General features: G+C 37.8%; 1 protein-coding gene across 4 annotated transcripts; it reads left to right on the top strand.

Annotated features, from left to right (window-relative positions):
• Positions 1–63: 63 nt before the first annotated feature.
• RASSF9 (Ras association domain family member 9) lies at positions 64–27,566 on the top strand. Of its 4 annotated transcripts, XM_040596548.1 has the most exons (3): positions 64–414; positions 6,323–6,485; positions 24,633–27,566. In XM_040596548.1, exon 3 carries the CDS (start codon positions 24,649–24,651, stop codon positions 25,906–25,908), a length of 1,260 nt encoding a protein of 419 aa, XP_040452482.1. In that variant the 5' UTR covers positions 64–414; positions 6,323–6,485; positions 24,633–24,648; the 3' UTR covers positions 25,909–27,566. The 4 variants fall into 4 exon arrangements, with proteins under 4 accessions (XP_040452482.1, XP_040452480.1, XP_040452481.1 ...); XM_040596546.1 differs by lacking the exon at positions 6,323–6,485 and having other exon boundaries at positions 69–414; XM_040596547.1 differs by lacking the exons at positions 64–414; positions 6,323–6,485 and adding an exon at positions 540–755.
• Positions 27,567–27,804: the final 238 nt, after the last annotated feature.

Raw genomic sequence — 27,804 nt, 5'->3', positions numbered from 1 at the left:
TGGAGAAAACCCCTTTCTTGCCTATTCGATGGCTGGTGCCCTGAGGGTGACAAGCCTGAAAGTTTAGCAAGTTCTGTGCATAACTTCACATCACAGGAGCAAGTGCGTATTCCGCCCCCCCCACCCCCCTTCTTTTTCCTGCTCCTAAACGCCTCCTTCAAGTTTGCAGCTGGGCAGGACTCCAAAGGTGCAGCAGCAGCAACAACCCGGAGTTCAAAGTTAGCAGTAAATTGCACAACTTCCAGCTCATCGCTACGCTCAGTGACTATTAACAAGCTGGAAGGCGCTCAGGGAAAAAAATAGGGGAGAAGGGAACACCCTCGAATTGTTTGGGGATCGCTGATGTTATGCTTCTGCCGCTGGGATCATGGCTCCCTTTGGAAGGAATTTATTAAAAACCCGGCATAAAAACAGGTAAAGTGCGTGGGTACGTGGAGGAAAAGGGAGGGCGGTATGGGATGGATTTCTTTTATACTTTGATTGTTGTTCTGGGGGGAGGATGCGTTGCCCCGGTCCTTGCCGCTCCCTGCAGCTGCACCGCGGCGCTCACCTGCGGGCGCCGGGCCGGGGGCAGCGGGCGGCGTGTGCGGAGGAAGGGGCGCTCCCCCCTGCCCCGGGCCTGTCTCGCCCCTCTTCGCTCTGTCTCCTTTGACTCTCGGGCAGTATTTTCAGTAAGGAGAAAGGTAGCTCTTCCCGACTTCAAACCTGCCCCGTCTAAACCAAGGCGGACGCTGGAAGCCCCCCGTGTTAACAAGGTGAGGCTCGGCCGGGGCTGGAAGGGAGGGCTGGCGGCCCCGGCGTGGGGGTCCTGCCTGCGGCCGCAGGGGCTGGCGGCCGGGACAGCCTGGAGCCCCTCACCCGTGCTGGGAAGAAGCTCCCCGAGTCTCTCACGGCCGGGCCGGGCCGGGCTCCGAGCCCTTCGCCGTCCGCTTTACCCCCGTTTCCCTGGGAGAGCGAGCCGCAGCCTGCAATCGCTTAGGATCGACCTGTCCCTGAATTCGTCCGCTGTCTATGAGCCTGGGAGGCAGGAGAGCACGGGTCTTCCAGCGTGGGCAGGGGGCATGCCTGCTTTGGTTAGCCTTTAGTCTGAGCTGGACTTGACTGCCTATGGCTTTGGTGTATTGTTTATTGGGGGGGGTTGGTGGGTTTTTTCTCTTGTTGGGTTGGGGTTTTTTTGCCTAGAAAACTATTCAGGGTGAGACAGCTGTGGTCCCTGGGCGGGCTCCGGCGAAGTTCCTTCATGGGGACTTTGCCCCTCGTGTTGTGCGTGCTTCCACATGTCGTGCACACCAGCTGTGAAATGAAGAAAAAGAGTTATGTAATCAATTTAAGTGCTAGGATGGCACTCGATTTATAAAGACTATATGTGCTTGGAGTGGAGTAGGTTTGCTTGGCCCCTATGGAATTTACAGTGGCTGAACCCGTCTAGCTAAGACTGAACAGAAACTGGTCACTGAAGTTTTAGCTCAGTGGGAACTGAAAAATCACTTGTAATCTCTTCCCCACTTTGACAGGTGCTCTCCACTGAAATTTAGTTTGTATTTAAGGGTATGCAAGGGAAAACCTTTTCCAGAGGGAATATAACTGGATCCTAAAAAAGTCTTGTAAAAATGTCCTGATTTTTTTCCATGTTTGGCTTTTGTTTTTCATATTCATGTAGTGAAAGTTATTCTGGGGCAGCTGTATTTGTTGGGATTGTGTGAAAATACTAACTTAGCTTGTTACGTGGAATAGAAATCAAAAAGACTGTAACAGTCACAGTTTAAAAATAGAATACTATTTTAGAATTATTAATACTGTAGGTTACTGATTAAACAGTGTATTTTGCTAATGTGTCTGGAAATAGGAAAACTTTTATGTATTTTCCATGTGGCCATTTTATGTTTAGAAGATCTGGAAAGTTGGACATGAACTTTTACAAGGACCTGCTTTTACCAAAGCTGTAAATTTATTAGTATTAAACCAGAAATTTTGTTACTGCCATCAATTACCTGAACAGTGTTAAGTCACAAAGCACAGTTCCACCCTGTTCAGCAGTGAAACTGTTTCTCTTTTAGGACTTTTAAAATATCTTCATACTAATTGCATGAATCTCACTTGTTTGCTGATGTGACATTATATTCCTCAGGAAAAGAAAGTCATAATCTAAAGCTTTAAATAGGTAATACAAATTAACATACCAAAGGAACCATTACTGTGAACATCTAGCACTTTCTTCTCGGTTCACCCTCCTCCCCCCTCCCCCCTGAAAAAAAAAAATAAATGCCTTTAATGGCAGAGAGGTGTTGTGGTAGTAAGAAGGGGCTGAAAGTCTTGTGACTACAGAAAAAGGGGGGGTGGTGGTGGTGGCAGTGTCAAGAACAAAGCAAACTACCAAATTCTTAAGATGTGTCATTATCTCAAGTATTTAAATTTCTGTGTATTTAACATCAGCTTTTGATACTGAATTTTGAGAATGAAACTTTGCTTATGCAGTTAGTAAAAAGGGTCTTGTATGATTGAAGAGCTATGGAATAACTTTTTTTTTCTTTATAATTGTATCTTTGTGAACTTGTTTGAAACTTTGAAAAGGAAGTTAGCTTAAAATCCTTGACACTGTTTAAAGCAGAAGTTGGGGAGTTGGAATTTGTGGCTCATTACTTTGTCTTGGTCTGCCTACCTGTAAAGAGGGACCAAAAAGGGACATACATATATGTATATCTTTAATCTGCTGCTTTGTTTATTAGATCTAGTGCTTGTACATCTTTTTGAGAAACTCGAGGTTTTTGCTTTTTTGAAGAAAGATTTTAATGACCATTTGCTACATGCATATATAATTCTTGAGAGTTATCAGATAAGCAAATGAGGAATAAAATCTGTGCTTACAGGAGGAGGGTTTAAAGCTAAGTCAAGGCAGCAAAGGTAGTTGGAAGAAGAGCCAGAAGCAGAATGAAGACTTTACAGTCACTTGCTCAGGTAACAAGATGACACCTCTGTAATTAGTGCTTGTCTTGCAGCATTGCCCAGAGGTCCCAGATCAGGGCCCTGTTTCACAGTAGACTCTTCACATCCAGATCATAAAATGTCAGTCTCTACCCCTAAGACCTCAGAGTTTAAACAAAGAGGTTGGTCTAACTGTGTCTGTGTGTGTGAGGCATTTGAGCAGGAGGCGGGGGTACTTGCTCTGATGCCCCAAGCCTTTAGAAAAACTGAGATTAAATGTCAGGCAGACAAAACCTGTGCTGAACTGCTTCTAGTATTTGAGAGATCTTCAGGTAGTATTACTCTCCTGGGCTGCTGAAATCTCGCTCATGCAGAGGGACAGCACAAGGCCTAGGTAACCATTAGATCACCATAAGGCCTGGTTTGGTTCCAGAAGAGCAGCTACTAGGAATGTGGCCCCAACATATTTTTCTTGGCCAGAAAGAGAAGAGTGAGATCTTGTTATCTTTTTCAAGAGTTATGAGGAGGTTTTGTACTGTTCTTTGACCTCGTGTGACAACCAGAAATAATCATAGTCCCCAGAACGTGTATGTGCTTGTCAGTGTGTCCCCTGGAGAGCAACACATGCAAGAGGTAGCGAGGCCATGCCGCACCCGCCTGCAAATCCCAGTGTGGTCAGCAGGGACGGGCTGTACCTCTGAGGCAGTGAAGGAAAAAGGACGGTTTCCTGCAGGACTAAGCCTCCATAACATGGATAAACTGAAAGGGATTTCTTTTTATACACATCTCTTAAAGGTGCTATTTGGAAGTGTGAGGAAAGCTCAGCTTGCATCACACTTTGGAAGTGCAGTGATGTGAGGAAATGCTCAGCCAAAGACGGAGTAAGGGGAAGGGCACAGACTTCTCTGCAGTTAAGGTGTAGTACTGATCTAGCACATTGTGCTGCACAGGGGCAGAAGAACTCCTCATCCAAATACGAAAATAAATACAAAGCATATATACTTGTAGTGTTTACATACCAGGGTTTCACTTTGTATATGATTTCCTGGTTGCTAAGTAGAACAGAAATTTATGCCCCATTGATTTTCTGTAAGATCAGGACCTCTCTGCTCTTGGGTGCTAGATTTGGTCACTTCTGAGAATGGGTCTTGGTTCACTTAAACACTTCAAACGTTACCCATCATCACAAGGATATCTGGATCTATCATTGTCTTATCTGCCCAGTGATGTCACGCGAAGAAAGCTAACTCCACTGCTATTTCTTCCACTGAGGCCACTTCCTTGGGTTTTTCACATAAACCTTACCCAAACTTGTCGAAGCTCTATTGTTTCGTGCAAGTTGTAGCTGGCGAAGTAGCAAACTGAAAGAAAGAGGGTATAGATAATCTGCCTTCTTCACACAGTTGCTCTTGATGCTGTAGGGCTGTCCTGTTTAGGCACAAATAGCTTGAGAAATATTTTTTGCCAGTGTAATTCATGCTGGCCCTACGTTTACCACAACCATTAGTATTCTCTGTTGACATACAACACATCTGAACCTGGAGTACTGTTTGATGATGAAACAGTTGTGTTACAAATCTGTTGTTATTTAAATGTATTTATTGTTTTTGATTTTCCTTTCCAGTTTTTGACAGCTTTTACTGTCAATGTTTTAGTGCCATAGCAGTTAGCATAATGTTTCTATATGGGAGGCAAAGGTTTACTTTGCCTGCTCTTTATGTCCGCCTCTCTTTAATCGGCTCATCTCTGGTTCAGAGGTAGAAAGACAGACCATATATATCCATTCATACGTACGGATATAGAGGGAGTTCTTCCCATCCTGACAGTCAGAGGCCCCTCCCCAGTGAAAGAAACATTCAATTATTCTCTCAGGTTTTATATTACAGTAGAGAGTAATGAATTAGATTAGAGACTTCATCTATCTGATACTGACCTTGCATTACCATGTTCCCTCCCTTCCTCCCCTCCTTCAGTAGTTTCTCATCACACCTGGTTAGCACAGTGATTCGAGTATTAGCTTGAACATCTCTGCTGCTGTACAGTTGAGTACGCTGCTGTACATTTTAAGCCTTGGTGAGGCAAAACTGAAAATGCTCAGCATTTAGGTTTGGACTGGAAAAGCTCTTGGAGATCAGCTGCTTATCTGAATGAACTGTGTATGACCCGCACTGTAAGTTTCGTGGGATCATGTGAGATGTCTAATACTTGTCGTCTTGGATGAGCATACTCGGAGAAAAGTCTATTTGAAGCTGTAAAGGTGCTTTTTGATTCAGAACTACCAGGCATTTGGTATGTATGTTGGAGGGGGTAGATAAAACCTTGTTTAGAATCAGTGGTGCTATCTGTGTTAAATTTTTAGGTTGAAAAGATGGTGCTTGTTTGGTAATGGTGGAACCCATTCTTCTCTATATTTTTAATTTTCCTTGAGTGGGAGATGTATTTATGAACTATCAAAGGAGTTTTTACTTTTTGAGCCAGAGTTCATGCATTACAATTTATTTTCTGGTCTTGCTTCTCAGCTTTGTCTCAGGGGTCAAAATGGTTGCATACCTTTTATAATAATCTTTGTACATATTTGTTCACTTTCAGGAAGAGCTTGTCGTCTACCAAAACACAAACCTTATTTCTAAGGAGTTAATTATCTACTATTCCAGGAGGGTGGACAGCAATTTCATTCCAAAGGAGTAAATAAAACGAGTAATAGATGCATGTAATACTACACCATCTAAGGAAAGAGTATTACTTAGGTTAAGCTGAAGCTAATCTGAAACAATAATATGATGTAGAACCAGGCTGAGAAGATGCATTTCAAAGAAACGCAGTGGTGTTACAGAGGAAAATTCTTGCTGGTCAGTGAGGATTTTCTATTTTACTGATGAAAAATTAGTATTTTACCTGCAGGCAAAAGGCTCAGATGTGTTGCTGAATGTGTATTGATTTCAGCAGAGAGATGTAAGTTTTTGGAGATAGGGATTTTTAAAATTCTAATAACTTCTATTAAAGTTGGTGACAATCACAGAGTAGTACCTCTTGATTGACCTACACTCAGAAAATCTTAATTTTTTGTTTTGTTTGTTTTATATGATGAATAATGACAATTTAAAAGTATGGTCTTAAACATTATTATTTGCAAGCATTAAATCACACATGCTGTACAAGCCTTAATTAGTTCATCCAACTTCTATATTTAGTATGTAGATAAATCCTTATTAATGGCCACTGAGAGGATGATGCAAGATAAAGTTTTTCTTTAAGACCACACGCAAAGTGAAGCTTAGAATGGAATGTTGGACATGTTGGAACCCAGTTGTGTGCATAGGTAACAGCTATTATTGTCGCTTCTATTGTTTCTCTTATGTGTTACGATACTCCTAAGATGGTGACTTTCTGTCTTCTGCAGTGTTACCATGCTAGCAATTCACCAAATATCACACAGGACACAACAGATAAGAGTCAGATGGTTTCAGGATGAAGAGTGACCAACCAAATGGAATTAGAGGGGAAAATAGATGACTAAATTCATTTGTGTAACAAAGGCCAGAACCATCCTCTACAGAACACAGGTACTAAACAAATACAGTTCAGTGTAATTTCAGGTAGGTAAGTTATTGTATTACAGGTGAATGTCATGCAGAGTTGTCTGAAAATTTCCATCAGATCAGTTTGCATCTGGTCTTTTTAAAAATCAAGTATTAAATACCTGTGTCCTCATTAGTGCAGTACAGGTTTTATGAAAATTCTGGTGGTGGCATTTTATCTTCCAGGGCTGTAAATTTTCCATGGACCTGCAAAACTCTTGCAATAAAAATCAGAAATTTTCATAAATCATTTATCATGCTTATGTGTTACAGATAAATATAAAAGTCAGGAGATGATTAGTGATTTTGGAAGTTGCATTTTTTTTGGAACCTTATCCAGAAGAAAACTTTTTTGAGCACCTTTCAGGAACTTGCCTCAAGTAGGCACCAGAGTAGACCCACTAGTCGCCTTTTCCTGTCTCAACCTATCTAGAAACGCACTTAAGGTGCACGTGTTTTAATGGTGGTAATGATACCAACTCGTTTGTGACCTCAGACAACTGATAAGCATAGTTAGTTTTCCTTAGCTGTAATTTGGGTGATAATATTTACACGCCTCAGGAAAATAAGTAGGGCATGACTAGACAGTGTAAAATCTGTAGAACTGCAGAGTGTGAAAGCCAGTTAGTGGGAAAGGTATGAATAAAATCTGGGAGTTCCTTGTTTCTAATCTTTGTACAGTCCACTACAGCTGGCTGCTGTGCAGACAAATGAGAATACACTGGATTGTTTAGGTTTGATTTCACATGATTCGCTGTGGAATTTTAAATGGTCTAAAATTTTTCATAATGTTAAAAATGGCTTGTGAGGAGGCTTGCAATGTCACAGAGAGGGAAATATATTAAAAAATGCCATGTGTATCTTAACAGATTTTGAAGTGGTTTTGTGAGGTCAACATAAGGAAAGAAAGTTAATTTTTAAAGCTAAAAATCAGAAAGGAAGATATTCACTGGTAATGATAATAAAATTGTCATGTAATTATATTTTTAATTCTATGAAACCTAAATCCTGATATAATGTAGGAGGAATGAAAGACACTAAACTTTGAAGAAAATTTCTAGTGCAAGTTTAGCACACCTATCAAATGCACTTTATTTAAAGATGTGTTTTGCTCACCCAACTTTTCCCTATTTCACTCCTGTCTGCCTGAGTATGTGTTTGCCTCTGTCAATTGGAATAATTTAATTTGTAGTTTAGATGATTGCTAGACATACATTTTTTGAGCATTAGCATTAGAGGAAACCAGGCTACCAAATTATTTCTTATGTTGTAATCTTGAAGGTGATGTAAACCTCTGTTTTCCTGGGTTGGGGTTGTTTTTTGGGTGTTTGGTTGTTTTTGTTTTTATTTGGGTTGGTTTGGGTTTTTTTCACATTCATCAGTCAGCTGCATAGTAATGCTAGAAGGAAAACATATTTATACAGAGGGTAGGTATTTGTTATAAACGAAATACCTAACCATAATATGTCTATTTTGACTGTCAAAACTGCCAGTCTGATTAATTATCTATCTTTATTTTCCAACCCTAGCTGTTCTCATTCATTAATGTAAAGAATTCCAAATTATGAATTTCTCACCATAATGGAAGATATAATCAGCTCTCTTGAAAAACAATATATTTATTTTGTCCTTCTTTTAATAATACAAAACTAACAAAGCTTAAAATAAATATGCAAAAGCATAACATTCCTGTGTTCAGGGACAAAAAGAGGCTTAGAAAAATGTAATAATCTATTAGACCAAGTTGTGTTTTGATCAGGTATAAATATATTTACCTCACTTTAACTTGTAAGGATGCATGACCTTAGTGGAATGATGTAGTTGAGTGAAGACTACTAATTTTTAAGAGAGTCCGCCCTTGGGTCTTGAACCTGCAATTTTCTATGTGTTAATAGATTCCTTCATCCATGTGGAACACCTGACTTTGCTTTCCCCAACCTCCTCCAAATTCAAAAGCATTATTTTTACAGAGAGTAATTTCCACTGTGGAAGCACATTTAAACTACAAAGTTTTTCAGAGCAACAGTTGGGGCACGCTTTTGATGACATAAAGGATGCCTCATTTGTCACAGGAAGTTACCAGATTCTGTTCGCATATCAAAGAGTGGTTTAGCGATATTTATAAATGGAGGATCATATGCTGATTTTCAGCTGCTTTTTTTTCTGTTGGTTTCATAATTTGTAAATTGGTGTTCTGAACTGTTGTTTCACTTGGACATTGCCTGTTGACAGGTTCTGATTCCTACTTATTTAACTTGATTATTGCCTGTATCTCTCGGGGCCACCTTGTTGTCACTATCCCGTTTTACTGAAAAGCTCTGTACAAATACAGTTTTCTAACAAAAAAATTAGGATTGGTATTGACTTTACTGCACTTTCTCAGACTTCTGGTACTTTAAGGTTTAGGTAGAGAACTAATCACATTTTTTTACTCATGAAGGTCACTACAGGTGTCAAAGATCTGAGTTATTTTTGGAACTGCAGAACTTATTTTTACTGAAACTCATACTGTTCATAAGATTCAGGTACATGGTAAAACACAAAAGTCAGGCTTCGTCTTACTCAACTTGAGCCATTGAGTATATATGTATCTAGTCATCTAGGTACTCTTTGTAGTTAATGGATACATCTAAACACTTCCAGAGGGCAATTCATTCAGCCTTAGACAAGCTTTCAGTATGAGACTAGTCACCCTTTTGGAGTTGCCTATCTTATGCCACTGATTACAGAGGAAGGTCAGAAAATTATCTTTGACTGCATATCTACATCTTAAATAGCTTAAAGTGGATGACATGAGCTCCACCCCACTCCCTTTCAAAGGGAAGGTCTTCATGGAGCATGCTCAGACTTTGTGGAGCACCTAATTAACCATCTTGTGCCATTCATTTTGGAAATTAAAAAGGGAATAGTGAATGGAGAGGTGAATTACAGGTGGACAATGTATGATTAAGGGAGAAGCATCCTAATAGCATGGATGTCTTCCCTGCCCCTGCCACAAAATTCCTACCTGATGTTGGGCAACTCACATAAACCACAGTTTACAAAAGTGTTTACTCACTGCATGTTCCCCATTTGCTAATTCAGTGTCCTGCAATCTGTTTTGCACAAGAGCTAAACAAAGGAAGTTTATGGATGTCCTGCTTTGGACATCTCTCTAGATCCCAATTCAGTTAGCCAGAGTGAGAACTTTGAGTGGATAGCTTTGGCCTAAATCTTTTTGACATTTGATTTGTAAAAGGGAGTTCTCTCCCTACAAGAATATGTGGAGATAAATTCAACAGTGTGTCAGCTTGTGATGCAATTAATATCTGGTGACAAAAGACATATAACAAAAGATTAAATTAAAAAATGTGTTTTCTGTAAAAGGTAGTACCATACATAGGAGAGAAGATATAAAATGGGCACGTACTGAGCAAATGTAAGTAATAAGAGCTAGCTAGATTTATGAAGGAGATTTTGGTACTAAATGCCATTGTAGGCACCTAATACAAGCTTTATGAATTCTGATGTTCACAAAAATACGATTAAACCTTTAGGTAGTAACATTTTAATGGGCAGCACTCCTCAGTCACCTATACTCCCATCATGTCTTCCACTGGTCGTGAATACGCTGAAGTTATGTGCCTCCCTTACACATTACCAAAATCAAGAAGGTGACATGAGTTCCCATCTCATAGCCCTGCTCAGAATGTGTGCAACAACACACAAAGGCATCCTGGTGGCCAAACACCCTGTAGGATGCCCACACTAGCGTCTTCAACATATGTTTGTCCAGAAAGTCCAGTCAAGTTATTCTAAACTGAAATGCTTTCAGTGTTTCCTGTTGAAGCTGTCCCATTTTGTGCTGGCTTGTATGTGTCACAATAACCCAGAGAAAGATGCGGATTCATGTTGAAGGTGTCAGGCTTTTGGTCGTTGTTCTAATTAATATTGTATTCTTTTAATGCAGTGAACATCTCAATGCAGTCTAACAGTACCCAAGTCCCACACTTCTGTTTGTGTTTCTGACTAATTTAGGTCAGCTCCTGCTGAACTTGCTGGTGTCAGCAAATCCCGTTAGGAACTGAACTTTTCTGTAGCACTTTTTGTAGAAGTTTAGGTGTCCCAAGAGGGAATTATGAATTTCTGCAGTGGGGAAGACACCTGGAAATTGTAACACTTGGTGTCTGCAATGCCTCAGTACCTTCTGTGGATCTGGCAAAACTGAGTATGGTCTCCTGTGTACATTCAACTGAGGCAGGGGTCCGATGTAATGGAAGGAACTCACCTTGCTGTGGATAAGCTGGAATCAAATCCATTTTCACTGAACTAAGTAGCATGGTAAACTTTAATACCAGTGCTTAAAATTAAGCAAATTTCTTTCAGCTGAAGTATTTGTGCATGGTAGCCATATATTCAGTACATAAATGCATTTATGACAGTTTGTGTTGTATGTGATCATATAATGCATATGTATAGCACATAAGATAGTGTCACATATCTTATAGACCTAACCTGTATCATCTACATCTAACGTACAATAAAACATATTACAACCCCAAATCATCATATATATAAACAATATGTGCAGAAATAGCCATTTCTGTAGATTGCATACATATGCATCTACATATTACAAAACTGCATACATAAAAGAGTTCTTTAAAAGTCAGAAGCAACAAACAGAATGTGAACATGTCACAGAAGAATACTAAATATGTATATTTCTCCAAACATCACAGAATTGTTCTCATGGCAGAAGGAAGAATGCCTTCATTCAGCTGTTGCTGTGGTATTCGTTCAGCTTATAAAGTGCCTTATTAGAAGTAAACTGCCTTTTTATCCTCCCTGAGCTATGAAGTCATCTGCATTGCTCAGATGTTGAAAAGATCCTCACCTGCAAAGACATTTGGATATGTGAAATAAACACTGGATTAATTTGAATGTTGACTCAGTCTGACTTTCTGCGCAGCAAAGACAACCAGCAGTTTGCACTGTCCTTGTGGTGTCATGGCCCTCTTCGGATAATCACTATCCTGCCATGGATGTGTCTTGCAAAACTAGCCCCATTATTTCTTGGGCCTGCCTTGGTCTTTAGCCACAGACACCTGGCCTTGTCTGGCTTCAGCTGTGCCTACTGCAGGATTTTGGCCCACACTTGGTCTCACAGTCTGTCACAAATCTTTTGCCAGGGGTTACCATCTTTTCAGCTGCATCAAATTTTTAATTATTTCTTCCTAAACTGTTTAATCACATTCAGGTGGGTTATCTTAGATGGTTTAACAAGGCCTTTATCTTTATGGCCTAATTCATCATGACCTATGTAATCTGGAGGCCAGTCAAGCAGCTCTGTTCCAGTAGGAGGACTGTGGTGGACAACTGACATGGCTACAAGCCTCTTCAGGTGGCCCCAGCTAGAAACTCATTATCTCTGTTGTAGAACAGTTTTTGAGCTTAAGTCATGATCATTCAAATATTTTAGGATTCACATGGCTTTTTATCTGAATCATGGAATGTCTTCCCTCTGCAGTCAGCTTCCTTCATCTTCTCACAGCTAAAAATCATTTGCGTGTGCTGCTGGATGCTATTCTCTGCATATCTCTCTTGCCTACACTTTCTTCTTTACATTAATCCAGTGAATTTTCCATTACTCTTGATCTTTATGATCCAGCATTAACCTTGCTTCCAGACAGCAATTCCTCTCTTCTTGTCTTCACTGTCTCTATTGCTGAGCTGGCTAGAATGAGTTTTGCAAGCTTCTGTGCCACCTTTAGCATATACCTTGCTAGGGCAGAGCACAGTCAGTAAGGTTAACAATTTATTTCATTTGTTCAGTAGCTTCTTTAGAGAGGATGTGGTGATATTTCAGAGACCCTATCAGCCTATGTATGACTAACTACATATTGAAGCATTAGTTGATAAGCAATTTTAGAAAATTACTTGAAAGCATAAACTGCACAAATCTCTTGGATTGTGAATGGACACTAAAACACTTCAGGTTTCTTTTAAAAAAATTATGTCAACTCTTCTTGTTAGCATAATTATGTATCTAGTATTCAGTTTAGCTCTTTAGGGTGAAGATTTATGCAAAGTCCACTTAATCATCTCATCTTTTTTTCCTTTCATGTCTTCAGATGCTGTAAGTAATGGAACACATTTGTCACTGAATTATCTTCCAGAAAGTTCAAGAGGGAAATTTGGAGGGGGTGGGTGGGAAGAGAAAAATAACTGATTGTAAATGAGGTCTTGATAGAACCCCCTTTAGGTGACATCTTCAATATAATTTAATGAAAGCAAATGAAATGGGGAAGGTCATACAGTACAATTTCAAAGTGGGGTGGTTCACTGTCTGCAAAATTTGTTGCAATAAATACAGAAGAAAATTAAAGCCTGTCCTTCCTTTCTCACTCCTGGCAAACTAAAGAGATACTCAAACTAGGTTTTATGATATACAAAAAAACCTATTTTGAAAATCATTAGATGTCAAAAAGTTAAGAAAGTAACGTTTGATGAGTTGGCAGAACAGATCTAAAGCCTTGCTGTTGCACAAAGGGCAGTCCTCAGCCCCCTTTCCAGGCTCCTGACCACTCTCTGCCATTTCCTCTGCGCTGGTACTACTCTTACCTGATACATGGAACCCAACTCAGGGAGCACTGGTCAAAGAACAAAAACTGGGTTTCCTCTTTTTTTTTTTCCTTTCCTTTTGTTTTGGTTTTGTTGTTGTTGTTGTTTGTTTGTTTTGTTTTTTCTTGTCTTTGTTTTCTGAATTAGCTTACTACCAATTTATAGACCTGGAAACCCTTTGGTTAAAGTAGCAGAGCTGGCACAAGCAAGGAGATGGGGATGTCAGGTAGACATCAGATTGCCTAAATTACTTAATGATATTTTAAGTCATACAATCACTAAGCTATAAGACTAGATTTAGCAGTAAAAATAGTATTTGGGATGATCACTTTTCTAAAGTAGTAGTCTTGTAAATAATTTTGTGTATTTTGGGGATGGCTCTGGGGATGTTAGGGTGTTTAAAAAACAGAAGATAAAAATACTGATTCCTACAATGTTCCTTTTCAGAATCATGAAGTACAGTGCCCAAACTCTGAAATTCACCACAGACTTCAGCTAACACAGCTACAAAAGTAGTTCCAATAGGTAGCCATCAGGAAAAGACTGTAAGGAAAGAAGAGATGCTTTGCTGAGCCTGAGCTCAGCTTGAAGGTTGGTGAAAAACTAAGTCCATCTGGACTTTCGTTCGTTTCGTTGTACATGAGGTTAGCATCTGCCTCACACAGTGCCACCAGGAGTAGAGGTGCACTGAACTGTTTGAGCCATGCACGTTGTATAAGGGTTAATAAGAAGGTAACCATCCCAGCTCAGGGAGTATTGGAAAGGTGGAATGAAATCTTATTTCCTTGTCTGTATCTTGTTCTTTTCTTCAACTTACCTAATCATCACTGGTCTACAGGTAGTGTGCTTTGTTCACGTTTTGGCAGTTCAGGCCCAACCTCAGAATGCTTTGTGTGTTTATTTCTTCACGGAGCAACAAACCCAGGGGAGGGAAATAGTATACATTTGCCTTTCAACAAAAGCTAAACTCAATTTCATGGGACAACAAAAACAATCATGCTTTCAGCCCTTGGAATTCCCCTCCTCTCTTTGATCTCAGAAGCTCATAAACAACCAGGGTGCTTCTAAAAGGCAATTATAAAAATTCTAATGGGAGAAGTTAGATAAACCAAATTTCTATTAACTGTAATAGCAGCTCTAGCTTTATCATTTGGAAGCCTGTATTCTGAATGTGACATAAAGTATTCTGCTTCCTCTGTATTATTGCAAGTGTTGAAATTTTAGATGCATTCTGTACATTATTAATAGGAGCCCCATAAAGCTTGTACAGTGTAACCAGTGCTTACATTTGCATAGGCACTTAAATAGACACAGCAACAATACAGAGAATTGTATTTTTGCAGTGTAGCAAAATTCTTGTGGTAGATAAAAAGCAGCATCTTCTATCTGTCAGCTAGCAAGAACTACTCAGTGCCCAAAATCAAGGTGTAACACTTGATGTATTGATATTCCTAAACTTCGCATGTTGCTTTCTAACACTAAGCGATTTGAAATTGCCCATCTTCCAGTTCCCCCCATTATGGTCTAGAGAATTACTGCCACTGAGTATGTCAGTGACTCTTGGTTCTGGAGTTTTCCCTGGATTTTCCATTCCAGTAGCACAGCTGCTTCCTCAGCAGCGGTTGCAATATACACATCAAAACATGTTTTCCCAGTAAAGCAAATTGTTAATGTTATTGTTGCTCATCTTGGAAAATATTTTAGTGGACAGCTTTCCTCTGTTCTCAAACCTTTGCTGTGTCAGGCCAGCCACCACAAATACAGACCTGATACGATGAAGCTGTTACCTTCCATGGCATTTTGTGTACACAGCACGCTTGCTGATGTTACCGCAATTCCAAACATTTTTTTGACTAATATCCACTTACCAACCTTATGACTTTGAATATACAATGGAGAAACGATGATTTGTCTAACAGGAAGGCAGATTTAAAGTGTAGATGTAATTTATAGAGAATGTGTACCCTTAGGGAGAGAGGAATAATTTCAGATGTAAGACAGGAAGAAAAGGGCAGGGGAAGATGCAGTCTTCATCTGAATGGAGACTGCAGCCTTTGCTTTTGCGGGTAGATTAAGTGATTGGGAGCATAATCATGGTATAGGGTAGAGCTAATAAGTGGACGACTTTGTAGCCTTTTGGTCACCTTTGCTGAAAATCTGCACTTGGGCTTTACAAATGAGATCTTGCAAAACAGTATCGGCCATGGGAGCAATGACACAGTCATGTCATTATTAAATGGGGGGTGCAGTGAGAGTGCAGGGCGGTGTTCAGGAAAATCCATCATAACTACCACTCTTATCTAGTGAGCATGATGTATAACTCTTCTTACAATGTCTTTTACTTCTTTCTGTTAGTGCAATGTTCTGACTTAGTGCAATGTCTTGGCTTATTTTCTACATCGTACAAGCTCTGCTATCCATCTACTTACCAGATGATAGAGTTATTACTCAGTCCTTGTTGCTTCTTCCTGTTGACTTCTTTTATTTCTATCTGTTTGAAATACTATCAGAGTTTTTTCCTTTTTTTATTTTTCTTAAATATCGGTGCCTGAACAGGCACCTGTGTCCAAGCAGTGCAGTTATGAGAATGAAGTGCATGATTTCCCATGGGATTTTTACTGGTCTGACATTTCAAGTCAGTAAGAGCTCTTCTGTGAATGACTTATTTGTAATAAAATAATTATCTTAGAGAATTATTTTTCAAAAACTGTCATAACTTTCATTTTATTTATTTTATGACAGAACAGTACTATCCCGTTCCGATTCCAATATAGTATAAAATGATTGGATGAACAGAAATCTCAACCATAGGTCATTGCTGAATTATAATGTATGCAATTTTGTACGATATCTAGCTGAGGTGATGGCATTCTTTTGCAGAAGGGATTAAGGAACTAGTTATAGTTTTCAGTGCGCAAAATAATTGATATAGGACATAACTTTCAACAGCTGTTGCTAATTAAAATGTTTCATAAAGGCTTCCTGACAGTATGGGAGTCTGAGTTAAAAATTTATGCCTTTAAAAAATAATTACAAAATGAACATAAACTTATACAAGGAGAAATGTGTTGTATGTAGGTAGTTAAAATAACCTTTGTTTAAATTGTTTTCTTGTTTCAGATATCTGAAATATTTCAATTAGAACATCCAAACTACTGTGTATATGTTTGAAAACTAGGAGTATCTAGATGCCTAATTTTTTTTTACTTTTAATAAATGCTTATGTACATTTTTGTAAAGGAGGAAGACTTATAGAGCAGCATTAAATGGATACAGAAACAGATGGCAGAGAGAAATTAATTTCTTTTGGAATAATTATTTTGTTTTTGCAAGTTCTATGGTGTTCTTTCCAAGTCCTCCTGCTGCATTGGGACTACTCTGATTATCTATATCAAGGCGTTTTATTGTTATTGTAGTCAAAGTACTAATCCTGCCTTGCCATGATGCTTTTCAACTAGACATTGCCCTGACTTTCATGTGATGCAGAAGGGAAGAAGGACCAAGTTTCTGACATGTCATGTATGGACATTTCTATCTCCTACATAATGGACATTAACTGTGCCTCCATTAATACTGTTTTTGGGACATGTGAAGGGGAGTAGGAATGCAGTTAGTTAATAGGCTGTCTTGAATCCCTAAGGCTTTGGAGTAATTCCAGCTTCATAGGGTGCTTGATAGAGTAGATACTTCCTCATTGCTGCCCTTAGGAAACTCAGAAGCATGTAATCTACTTAGGCAGGAGGCATACTGAGTATAAGATTTGGCCTTTATTGCTTTTTGAATGACTTTACAGAAGGTGACAGAAAGTTGAGAAAAAAGGTGTATTAAATGTGGATAATCTGAATAAACTTAGTATGAACTTTTAATATGATCCATTTTTTTCTGAAAGGTTGAAATACTTCTGACCTTACCTTTCATATGGCTGTGTAATTTTTTATAGCTTTAATGCTTAAACTTGCTGTCCAAAATCTGTTTGGATCAAATTAAGTTAGTCTCTTCCAAGCAAGGGCTGCAACACATGGCACCAATAACTTTACTTTTTTGCAAATTTCACAGATAAAAACCCCACAAAGCCAAAATATCTTTTGATATTTTCTTTCAAAATTATCATCCACTGTCTCATATATGCTTTTATTTTTATAGAGAGATATATATATAGTAACATGCTGAGGTTTTGAAAAATAAATAATGAAAGCAATATAATATTATCATTTATATATGGAATGTGATGACTAATAAGCTAATTAGCCTTTATACACCTTGACATGTAAAAGTCATTGGTATCCAGAGCTCTCAAATGACATGTAGTGTGTGTCCTGCACTACAAATGCAGGTTGTCTGTATGAAGTAGATATCCCTGTAATATTGACCTCTCCTTATTTCCAGCAAGTAAATAGAATTACAAGCCATCAGATTTCTTTGATAGGTAGTTATAGCCCAGATCTGACACATAGAGATAACAATGTTATTAGCGAGTGCTTAACAAGGCATGTGTTCTCTGGGCTCTTGCACATGGAAGAAACATCTATGGGTGCAGAGCAAAGAGAAGACCATAGCACAAATACAGACTTGCCAGGATCCAAGTGGGCAGATTTACATTCCCCAGCAGCATGCTCAGACACCACTCACCCCCTTGAAAACACTGGATTATTCAATGTTTTTGTGGCAGAAGTCTTATTTTCCTCAGACGTTTTATGCCATTGTGTCACACCTTTTTCAAAAGAGCAAGTGGCTCAGTAACTCGGCATTCTTGGCTGGAAGATAGGTTCCTGCTGTGCAGCGTGGTAGGCAGGAGATGAGGCACAGAAGTCTTGGTGATGGGCTGGGAGTGTACAGCTTGAGAAAGAAGGGAGAGCCTGTTGAGAGACACAAGGAGTGCAACCCTGCCTGGGTCTGCCTGAAAGTGTTACGTTTCTCAGTGGACTCTGAAAGTGGACTCAGGAAAGCACTGAGATTCCAGATACCAAAGAGCTAGGCAAGGACTCCACTGCAAGAAAGCAGTAGGCAGCAGGAGGGTTGTCTCTTAAAGCCTTTTTTTTCCCCCCTGGTTCTGTCACTTAGCCACTTTCGGTTTCTCCATTGAAGAAGTGAATTGTTCTGGGTGGTATCGTGACGTAAGGTAGCAGTTTGCGTCTTAGAAGTTTAGAAGCACTTTGATCTTGCTCTGGGGAGGTCATGACAACAGCATACCTACCTGAGAGCTGTGGTCAGCTGAGGATCCCATCATGGCAGCCCATCAATCGTAAGCCACAATTATCTGATTTGCTGTAGATTAGACTGTGTGTTCAAATGCACTATTGAGAGGGTTTATACTGTCAATAGGAGGCTGTTTATAGATTATTGTTCTGTAGCTCTTCTTGCATTGCAAATGACTATCATGTCATATGGCTTTCTGTGTCTTCTGTACGTTGAAAGTACAGCATCAAAAAGAAAAAAATAGATTAAGAGAAGAAAAGATCTCCTCACAAGTACAAAATTTGATTTATTTGCTACACCAAAATGGTCTAAATTAGTTACATCATCTGCTAGCATAACACTAGAAACAACCCTTTGGACATAAAGAATTACTAATTACAGATTATGTGCCACTTGCAGATGCAATAGTGAAAGAAAAAATGGTGACATTATTACACTAAGTAATACAGGAATATTCCAACCCATAAACGTTTTTACTAACAGATATAACTTTATGCCGTCAACAGTAATTTAATTCGTATATAATATGTAAAAGCTCTTCCATCTCTGAAAATTAAGACTATAAAATGTAATTTCTCACAAGAATTGGTGAAAAAAATGACAAAGATATTTCACACAAATGGCTTTCCAGGATGATCTTTTTGATGGCAAATTTATACATTATCAACAGTTGTACGTATTTTCAAGAAAAGGATTAATGTATCGCTATGTGTGCTTTTATTTTCACCAGCAGATTTTTTATTCCCTATAATTTATTTTTTCCATATAGATTTATTTATCTGTATAAATTATTTCAGTGACTGGGAGGAGACAACTAATAAAATGTTTGTTCATAAACATAATCTCAAGTTTTAAATATCTTTCCTCACACAAAAACTTTGAGTTGGTTGCTCATGTTGACTTAAAATTGGATCTGTTGTTCATGTTGATTTAAAATTAGTAAAGGCATGTCCTGCTGTGAAATTTCTAGCAATTACCTAGGTATTTTTGAGTTACTCAGTTTCATTTTTCCTTGGGGGGTGTGTGTGTGGTGTGGTACATCCAGAAGTACGGCAATGTTGAGAAAATTTTATTTTCCTGTGGATATCTACAAAGAATTTATTACAGTGAAGGGGGAGAAGAATTTTAACTATGTTTATTTCTCAGCAAAAACCAAATATTCTTTTAGTGTCAACAGCATTTCAGAAACACTGTGTTAAGCTGCTAAAAATGTTATATGTGAGTGATCTAGTCCCAACAGAATATTTACTGGAATTAGTAAGGAAAAATGAACATCTTATAGACATGAAGGTGAAATTCTAAAAAGTGGGTGCATCCCCTTATCTGATTGGTATGATTGTTTGTAAAACTATATATCGAATATTTAGGAATAATGTTAAAATTTTTAGGAAGGCAAAAAAATTATGCATTTGATATGTATGTTTTTGTGCTGGACATCCCTGAAATTTAATGAATATCAAAAGTGCCTTCCAGCATTTAAGCTATCTCATATTTTGACTTTGTGCAACATAAGTACATGTTTTTATTTTGTCTGTACATTGCTGGAATGTATTACCTTTCTTCCCTTAGGCCTGAATGGTAAATTAATGAAGTATATATCTGATGTGCAATAATCAGCTTGTGCTGAGGCAATCAAGACTTTGTGTGAGGTCTATAACATGATTAGAATATATTTTGGGGTCATCATGAAGAGAAGCAAAGAGCAGAAGACATTAAACTAACAATAAAAACAAACAAACAAAAAAGATTGGAAATGTACTTTTGACCATTCTGAAGTTTAAATTTACATCTGTTCCTGAGCAACAAGTGACTTTGTAAAAAAAGATAGACGTGCATGTTGTTAACATCGAGGCTTTAAAATCATAGATGGATAAATGGAACATTTCAGTGATCAGTTCAAGGAAACAGAATTCAAGCCAGAACTGAAAGCTTTAAAGCCTGTTTACAGCAACAGCAATAGACTTTTGAAAAAAATTAAGAAGTTGCCTAGCTAGTTTTGAAGAAGTTGCTGCTGGAAATTTTTTTCAAGGAAGCCAAACATTTAAAGTGGAAAAACACTTTAGCTATTACAAATTCATATTACAAACTTTATAAGTTATTGAAAAATTATAGGTGTTTTGGTTCCTTTAGAAAACTGCAGGATGTGAAAGGCAAGGAACCAGTAAATATGAGAAGCTTGCCTCTTCATTAAAATGACCATCTAAAAGCAGCTCTTGTTGCTGAATATTGACTATTTTACTATTACATCTCAGGGGAAAAAAAATCGCTGCCAATGACCAACATTTATTCAAGACAAGGAGTTACAAACTGCATTACATTTTGCTTAGTACTGAAATGACTTAATGGATTTCCATAGAAATAGTAGTAATAAATTGAACATCAAATGGAATAGTCAGCGTTTAAACTAAGCTGTGAAGTTGTAATGTGTAGGTCCCACAGTTATGTTTATTAAATCTACTGTTGTCTGAGCCATTATTGCTAAATTTCTCTCAGATAATAAATGAGAATCTGACTGGCTTCCTCTTGCCTGTATGTAGCTACCTGAAAATGAGGAGTTTAGTTTAAGGGAGCCACATAGGTCTCCTGTAGTTAATGAAGGAGAGAAATAGCTTAATTTGAGGATTATCCCAATGATCATAAATGGTTTTGGCTGTGGTGGTATTCTCCTTGGAGATCTACTCTCTCATGACAAAGAGGAGCTTTAATGGTGAATTTATAAAGAAATCCTAACTTTCAGATCCCTGAGTGAGATGAATTCCACTTCATATATGCAGAATCTGCTCTCCACTTTCTATGAGGAAAGCACAGGTTAATGAAAGATGTTTCCTAGTATTAGCATCTTCTTGCATCCTGAAAGCAAGTCTTTAATAATTATTATGCTGTGACGGACACACTGAAGTTTCATTTATGTTTGGCACTACCTGAATTAACTATGATTAAAGAATTATACAATAAATTTTACTTAAAAGGTTCATGGTAGGCCACATCAGTTTACCATTTCTTTAGTGGAACATAATAAAGAACACTTTTGATTTTTTGGAAGGTATTAGAATTCCATGGAACTGTAGGATTATAAATGACTTGCTAATTCTTTTTGGTTAAAAAGAAAGATCAAAAATTTAGTGAGGCTACTGAATAAAAATGAACATAGTATAAGTTTTGACAAACACATGGAAAAAATAATGAAAGAATTTGCACTTTACAGTTCTGTTTTAATCCAAGAATTAGTGATGTTCAGAATTTTTTTTTCTTCTCACCTTTTCTGTAAATGTGACAATATAATTATAAGGTGTATGTTACATATGCTATATGTACATACATGTATAAGCTACTTGAGTTCTTCGTGTATCTGCACATGAATACATTATCCATTCATGCAGCCCCACTATTAGTTGTGGACTTCAGTATGTTAAATATGTTATAGATGAAGTAAAGAAGAATCCTTCCCCAAAAAACAACACCCCAAAACACTGGGAGATAAACTGCTAAAAAATTATTGGTAACAGTAATTTAAGAACGTTGGCTTATATCCACATTGTTTGCACAGATCCTGTAGAGATTGCTTTACAATAAACAATCTATTTTCACCAGAAGATTCTTAACTCCTGCTGAAGTCCGTGGGAATTCCATTTAAAAATGGGTATAATAAAAGTATTTATCAGTACACTAATACTATGGGATATTTAGAGTTTTTCAAATTTATGTGAAGATTTACTAATATGACAAAGAGAAACTGTCTTCATAAGAAAGCTTTAAAGGAGCCAGCAGGAAAAGAGACAACAAACTTCTGCTTAACTCATATAATCTGTTCACACTGAAAATATTGACTAGGAGAAAATATGGCAATCGACAAAAAACAAGGAAGAAAAGAAAGTAGGAAGAGTTTCAATGTGCAAACAAATTGTGTAGGGCTCCCAAAAGTATGGTAAAAGACTGAGATAACACTCACTCTCTAAAATGTATTTATTGATTAAAAAAACCCCACCAAACCCAAAAACTAACCATGAAAGACACACAGAATATACCGCCTTAAAGTCCCAATTTGATATTTCTTATATTTTTATGTCTTTTTTTTCTTTTTTCATGTCAGTACATTTATAAATTGAAATTCAGTGACTGGTAATACACTTTTATTTCTAGGTCAATTATTTATGTATCAGTAGTGAATATGGTTTGAGACACTGCATTTTTGATAATTAATTTTACATAAATTTATGCTTAAGTTATAATGTAACTCTGTATTTTATTTTTTTATTCCTTTTATATCTGTAGTGTAAAAAGAGTTATTTTACAGCCACAGCTAACTTATGTTGCAATTGTCTATTTATGTAAGTTTTATTTAACTATCAATCCGTCAACAGATAAAAATATTTCGATAGCATCATGTGTTCTGTAAACCTAAAACCACTTACAGATAGTGACTTTTAGGATGTGACATACTTAACAGTAATGCTGTTTAATTTCATATCATCTTTCACTCCCTCTCTGCTCATTTAAACTTGAATATTTCTGTTTCTTTGTGCCATTTTGCCATTTTCTATGTCTGTGACATATGCTTTCCTATTTTGAGAAGTAGTCTGTGAAAACATCGTTAATCTTCTGAACACCAGTTTTAAAAAATAATTACTGTAAAAATGATGGTCTGTAAGAGGGAGCTATTGAAGTGGGACAATGATGTCATTACTCAGAGTAATCTACCAAAACACAGATTTTACAGAGGAATGTTCCAAGACCTGGAGCAATGCAGTCGGACAGAGATCTCCTGTGCGATGATACTAATAAACTCACTCTTGTAGGTTTTATTGGTATTCATTTGCAGACTCCTGTCTTTTGAGGATCATTGCCTTCTGGTCAGAGTGGCACCTAGAGCTGAGTCAATCATAGTTCAATTTATTAGATTGCAGTGTGTCTGTAGTGTTGTGTAATAATTCAGAAAAAGAAACAAGTTGGATTGCTTTAATAATCATAGGGTATAACCCTAATTAAGCCAGGTAAAACTCCATTCCTACTACATCTCAAAGGACTAGAAAAGTGCTGCAAATAAGCAGTCCCAGATAGAACCAAATGTCGTTTTGCGCCCTTTGAATATTGTCCAAATTTCATGAAAATTGTCATTTTCATTTTCAAGCTTTCTCTGTCAAACTGCGTTAAATCTCATTCATTCAGTGAAATGGAAGTGATATCGGAAAATCCAAAGAAACACCTTTTTCCTCAGGGATTTTATTGTTTTATCATTTTAGACAAGAGGACAAATCATCAGGTTTGGGCAAGCGACAAATTATGCATGTGGAGGCTAGAGGATGGGAATATCCTGGGTTTCACAAGGCCACTCTGCCAATGTAGGCACATGGTGGTCCAGGGCTACTCAGAGGGGGAGAAACTGATGAGTTAACTGTGAACTTCTACATTTGGTCAGATGTATGGCTTTCTAGGCTCCATTGATTGTATTGATTAGACAGCTGCAGTAGCCGCAATGGGTTCTTAGACACCTGAAGTTAGGTATATCAGTGTATAAGAAGGCATTATCTGCTAATGTCGTTACACATTCATTGGAATTCATAAATAAATAATAATTAAAAAAACCCTTTATACATTTTCGGGCATTTCTGTATAATTACAAAGGTTATAAAATGGGGACCTATATAGGTATTCTCTTGCAGTTGGTATTCTCTCACAACTCACTGAAATTAAGGCTGTTTGGTACTTCAGGAAAAGCAACACATTTCTTGAGACTTGTCAGTGAAACATCACAGTAGAAAACAATGGTGTTTATGCTTGTATGGGTACAGGTGTGGCAAAAGAGCTATAGAGTTATCCTGTCATCAAGTTCTTTTAACTTAGATGTTCAGTTGTCTTTTCTCAGCCCATCTATGTGCAGTACATATTTGGAGGCATCGTTCTTCCCTTCAGAAGCCTCGGTGATATTAAGAGCTTACAAAAGTTTGTGCGGTGTCAGTGTGATGAGAACAGAAATGCAGATCTAAAAGCTATGTTATCCTAAAACAGTCTGGAAATGTAATGCAGATTACCAAAATTTGTCACTGATTGTTAATAAACACTTAAGTGTACAAAACCTAAATTTGATAAATGACATTTTGTGTGAGATTCTCATCCAGCTGGACTAGTAATAATCTTAAAGCAGTAGCTGAAATAGGTGTGGTTTTCTGTTTCTTAATCCAATGATATTTCTTCATGTAATTTAAAGAAGTATATTGTCTTGTAAAATAATATGGGAATTTTTCAACGTGGTAGTCATGTCGGAATTATTGTTATTATTCATACAGTTTGTGACATTGATATGTAATTTATATTTGGTCTCTTCTTGTTTTCCAGGTCTCCCAACAAGGACATGGCTTCAAATGAAAGAGAGATTGTGGTTTGGGTTTGCCAGGAAGAGAAGATTGTATGTGGCCTGACAAAGCGCACCACTTGTGCAGAAGTCATTCAAGCGTTGCTTGAGGAACATCAAGCAACTTTTGGAGACAAAAAGGTCCTTTTTGGAAAACCTAGCGATTACTGCATTGTAGAAAAATGGAGAGGCTCAGAGCGAGTACTTCCTCCCTTGACAAAGATTCTGAGACTTTGGAAGGCCTGGGGGGAAGAGCAGTCTAATTTGCATTTTGTGTTGGTAAAGTCAGATGCTTTCCTCTCATTTCCATTGTGGAAAACAGCTGAAGCTAAGGTAGTACAAAATGTAGAAAAACAGTGGGATCTCAGTCCAGCAAATTACATGAAGATGTTGCCAATAGATAAGCAAAAGAAAATTGTGAGGAAGACTTTCCGGAAACTGGCCAAGCTTAAACAGGACAGTGTTCAGCAAGAGAGAGATAACATGGAGACACTGATTCATCTGATCATTTCTCAAGATCATACCATTCATCAACAAGTCCTTAGAATGAAGGAGCTAGATATGGAAATTGAAAAATGTGAAGCAAAATTCCATCTAGATCGTGTGGCCAATGATGGAGAAAATTATGTACAGGACTCCTATTTAATGATCAATCCAAGTGAGGCTGAGCAGCAAGGGAGTAGGCTAGATGATCAGAAAAACATGCATGACTATTTGAGCAAAAGTGATGGAATTTTACAGGTTGAAGAGAGACTGAAGCATCACAAACAATTAATAGAGAAGCTATGTGCTGAAATTGAAAGAGAGGTACACGGTATATGCACAGAAAAAAGTGGAGATGATATTCACACAGAAGGAGCTGCTAATGCTGAGCTGGAAAACTCAGATTTGGAAAGTGTAAAATATGAGCTGGAAAAAAGTATGAAAGACGGTCTGAGAATCAACTCATACCTGAGCTGCATTCAGAAAGAACTTACATACAGGGACTCACTGCTTCAAAAGAAGGAAAAAGAATATGAACTTCTTACAGAAGAATTTAATTTACTACATGTTAAAGACAACATCGAAACTAGGCTTCCATCAAATGAAGAACCATCCAAGGGCAGTGGCATGTCCAGTAACAGCATTGCTGTTCCTGACTTTGTTCATAGAGTGACTAATCTGGACATAAATGATACAGACTCTGACACTGGAATCAGCTCTACACACAGTCAGGACTCTGAAATAACTTCAGGGGACATGGTACTGTTGTCAACATAGTTGAAAACAGTCATGCATTTATGAAAAGTTATATTTTGGAGGATATTTATAAGAATTAGTAAACCTTGTTGTCTTTGAAGTTCAGCCCTTCAAGATGTTAAAACTGTGGCACCGCTTTAGCAAAGTAAACAGTGTCTATTTATGTACTTCAAAGTATACTTGTGCTAAAATGCATGGGCAGTCTCATGGGTTAACTGCTAATAGGCGCAAGGTTGTTGACTTAGATAAACCAGGACAGACTGTTTAGACCTTGTAATGTTGATACTCAGTGAAACAGGAGCATTCTGACTGACTTGGACCAAAAGTCTGGAGATTTGATATCCCCTAATCTTTGGGTCCACTTCTGCATCTCTTTAACTTTTTAGGAATGTGAATTAGAGATTAGATGAAACTAGACAGAGTGCTTGATTTTCTGCTCTGTTACGTTAGCTTTATTCAGCTGGAGTTTCCCTGCCATGAAGCTGCTGTAAAAGAATATATAATCGAGCATATAATCTGTTAAAAGTAGTTTTTGTGATATTGTAGGACAAAAGAAATGCAATTGCATTTAAACGGTGTATTTAAATTTAGTTTTGAGTTATCAGGATGATATTTTCAGAAATACCCAAGCCCCATTTTAAAAATTATCTTACACACATAGGTTTTTAATTTCCAGTCTCTTTCAGCAGCGTTTAACTGCTTCTAAGATCCTTGAAACCCCTACTTATCTGTTGTTACTCTGTAGTTGCCCCAGTGATGCTTAAGTCCACATAGTTCCTGCCAGTGGGCATGTCAGAACTGCCTACATCCTGCTTGTGCTAGACGCTCAAATCCCAAGCTCACACCTAACCCCAGGGGCATTTTCAGCAAGGCTTTCTCCTGCCTATCTCACCAGTCAGATCCAGTGTCAGGCCTCCTCAGATCATGACTACCAAATAAAGCATAACAGAAGGGATGGGCAGGAACCAGACATTTTTGGCTCTGGCTAGATACTGTTTCCCAATAGCCAGGTAGTTACCATTTTAACACAGCAGGTAGGTTGTCAAATCCTACCTCATGCTGTTTTGGAGCAGGGTTATGGACCTGTAAATCCTACCTTTCTCAGTGAGGACTTTGGGGTACAGCTAAAGCAGATCCACTTTATATAGATAATAAAATATTGGGCCCCAGGAAAAAAAAAAAAAAAAGATGGAATGCAAAACATGAGAATTTTACAACTATGTGGTTAAGTCAAATAATTTCACTTAGGATGTATAGCTGGTCTCAGATCCTTCTCCAGCACATTGCTGTGAATCCAAAGTGAAGGTGTATACTCAGTTATCGAAAAGGATTTCTAACTGAGCTAGAAACTGTGCTAACAGAGAGTACATGAGTAATTTCTGGGTTGCCATGATTATATTTTGCAGATCAATCTGTTTCATGCTTTTGATTAAATGAATTGAACGGAGAAATAGTTACAGTGTTTCTAAACAAAAGTTAGCTCTAGCAAAATTCAAACAGATCCTGGATTTAAAAGCCTACAAAGTAAATGAACAGACAGTACCTAAAAGGTATAAATGTAAAATACTTTCAGATACACTGCTTTCCCTTTCTGTGTTTTTCTTAAATGTCTGTCATCCATCTGTTTTCTAAAATGACCAAAGTGCTAGAACTACTGATTAGCACATATTTGATGCAGGGAAAAAAAAAAAAAAAAAGTTTAAAAAAAGAAGGAAAAAGAAGGAAAAAAAAGAGAAAAAAAAAAAAGAAAAAAAGCCTTTTCTAAGAGAGTAATTTTTGTGGTTTTTTTAAAGTTTTTTTTTCTAATCTTGGATATTATAAATAGTTTATTTTCCAGGAAAGTGTGCTAGCTGCCTTAATATATTTTGTGTTGTGTTTTTGTCATACAATGTTATTTTAATACTTCAATAACAATAT

The sequence above is a fragment of the Falco naumanni genome, chromosome 5 (genome assembly GCF_017639655.2).
Source record: "Falco naumanni isolate bFalNau1 chromosome 5, bFalNau1.pat, whole genome shotgun sequence".
Taxonomy (NCBI): domain Eukaryota; kingdom Metazoa; phylum Chordata; class Aves; order Falconiformes; family Falconidae; genus Falco; species Falco naumanni.
This window is presented reverse-complemented; position numbering and strand designations above follow the sequence as displayed.

Excerpts from the sequence above, each read along its gene's own strand:
- RASSF9 (XM_040596546.1), top strand. The coding sequence starts at position 368 with ATGGCTCCCTTTGGAAGGAATTTATTAAAAACCCGGCATAAAAACAG. Across the intron at positions 415-24,632 it reads AAAACCCGGCATAAAAACAG|GTCTCCCAACAAGGACATGG; the intron begins GTAAAGTGCGTG and ends CTTGTTTTCCAG.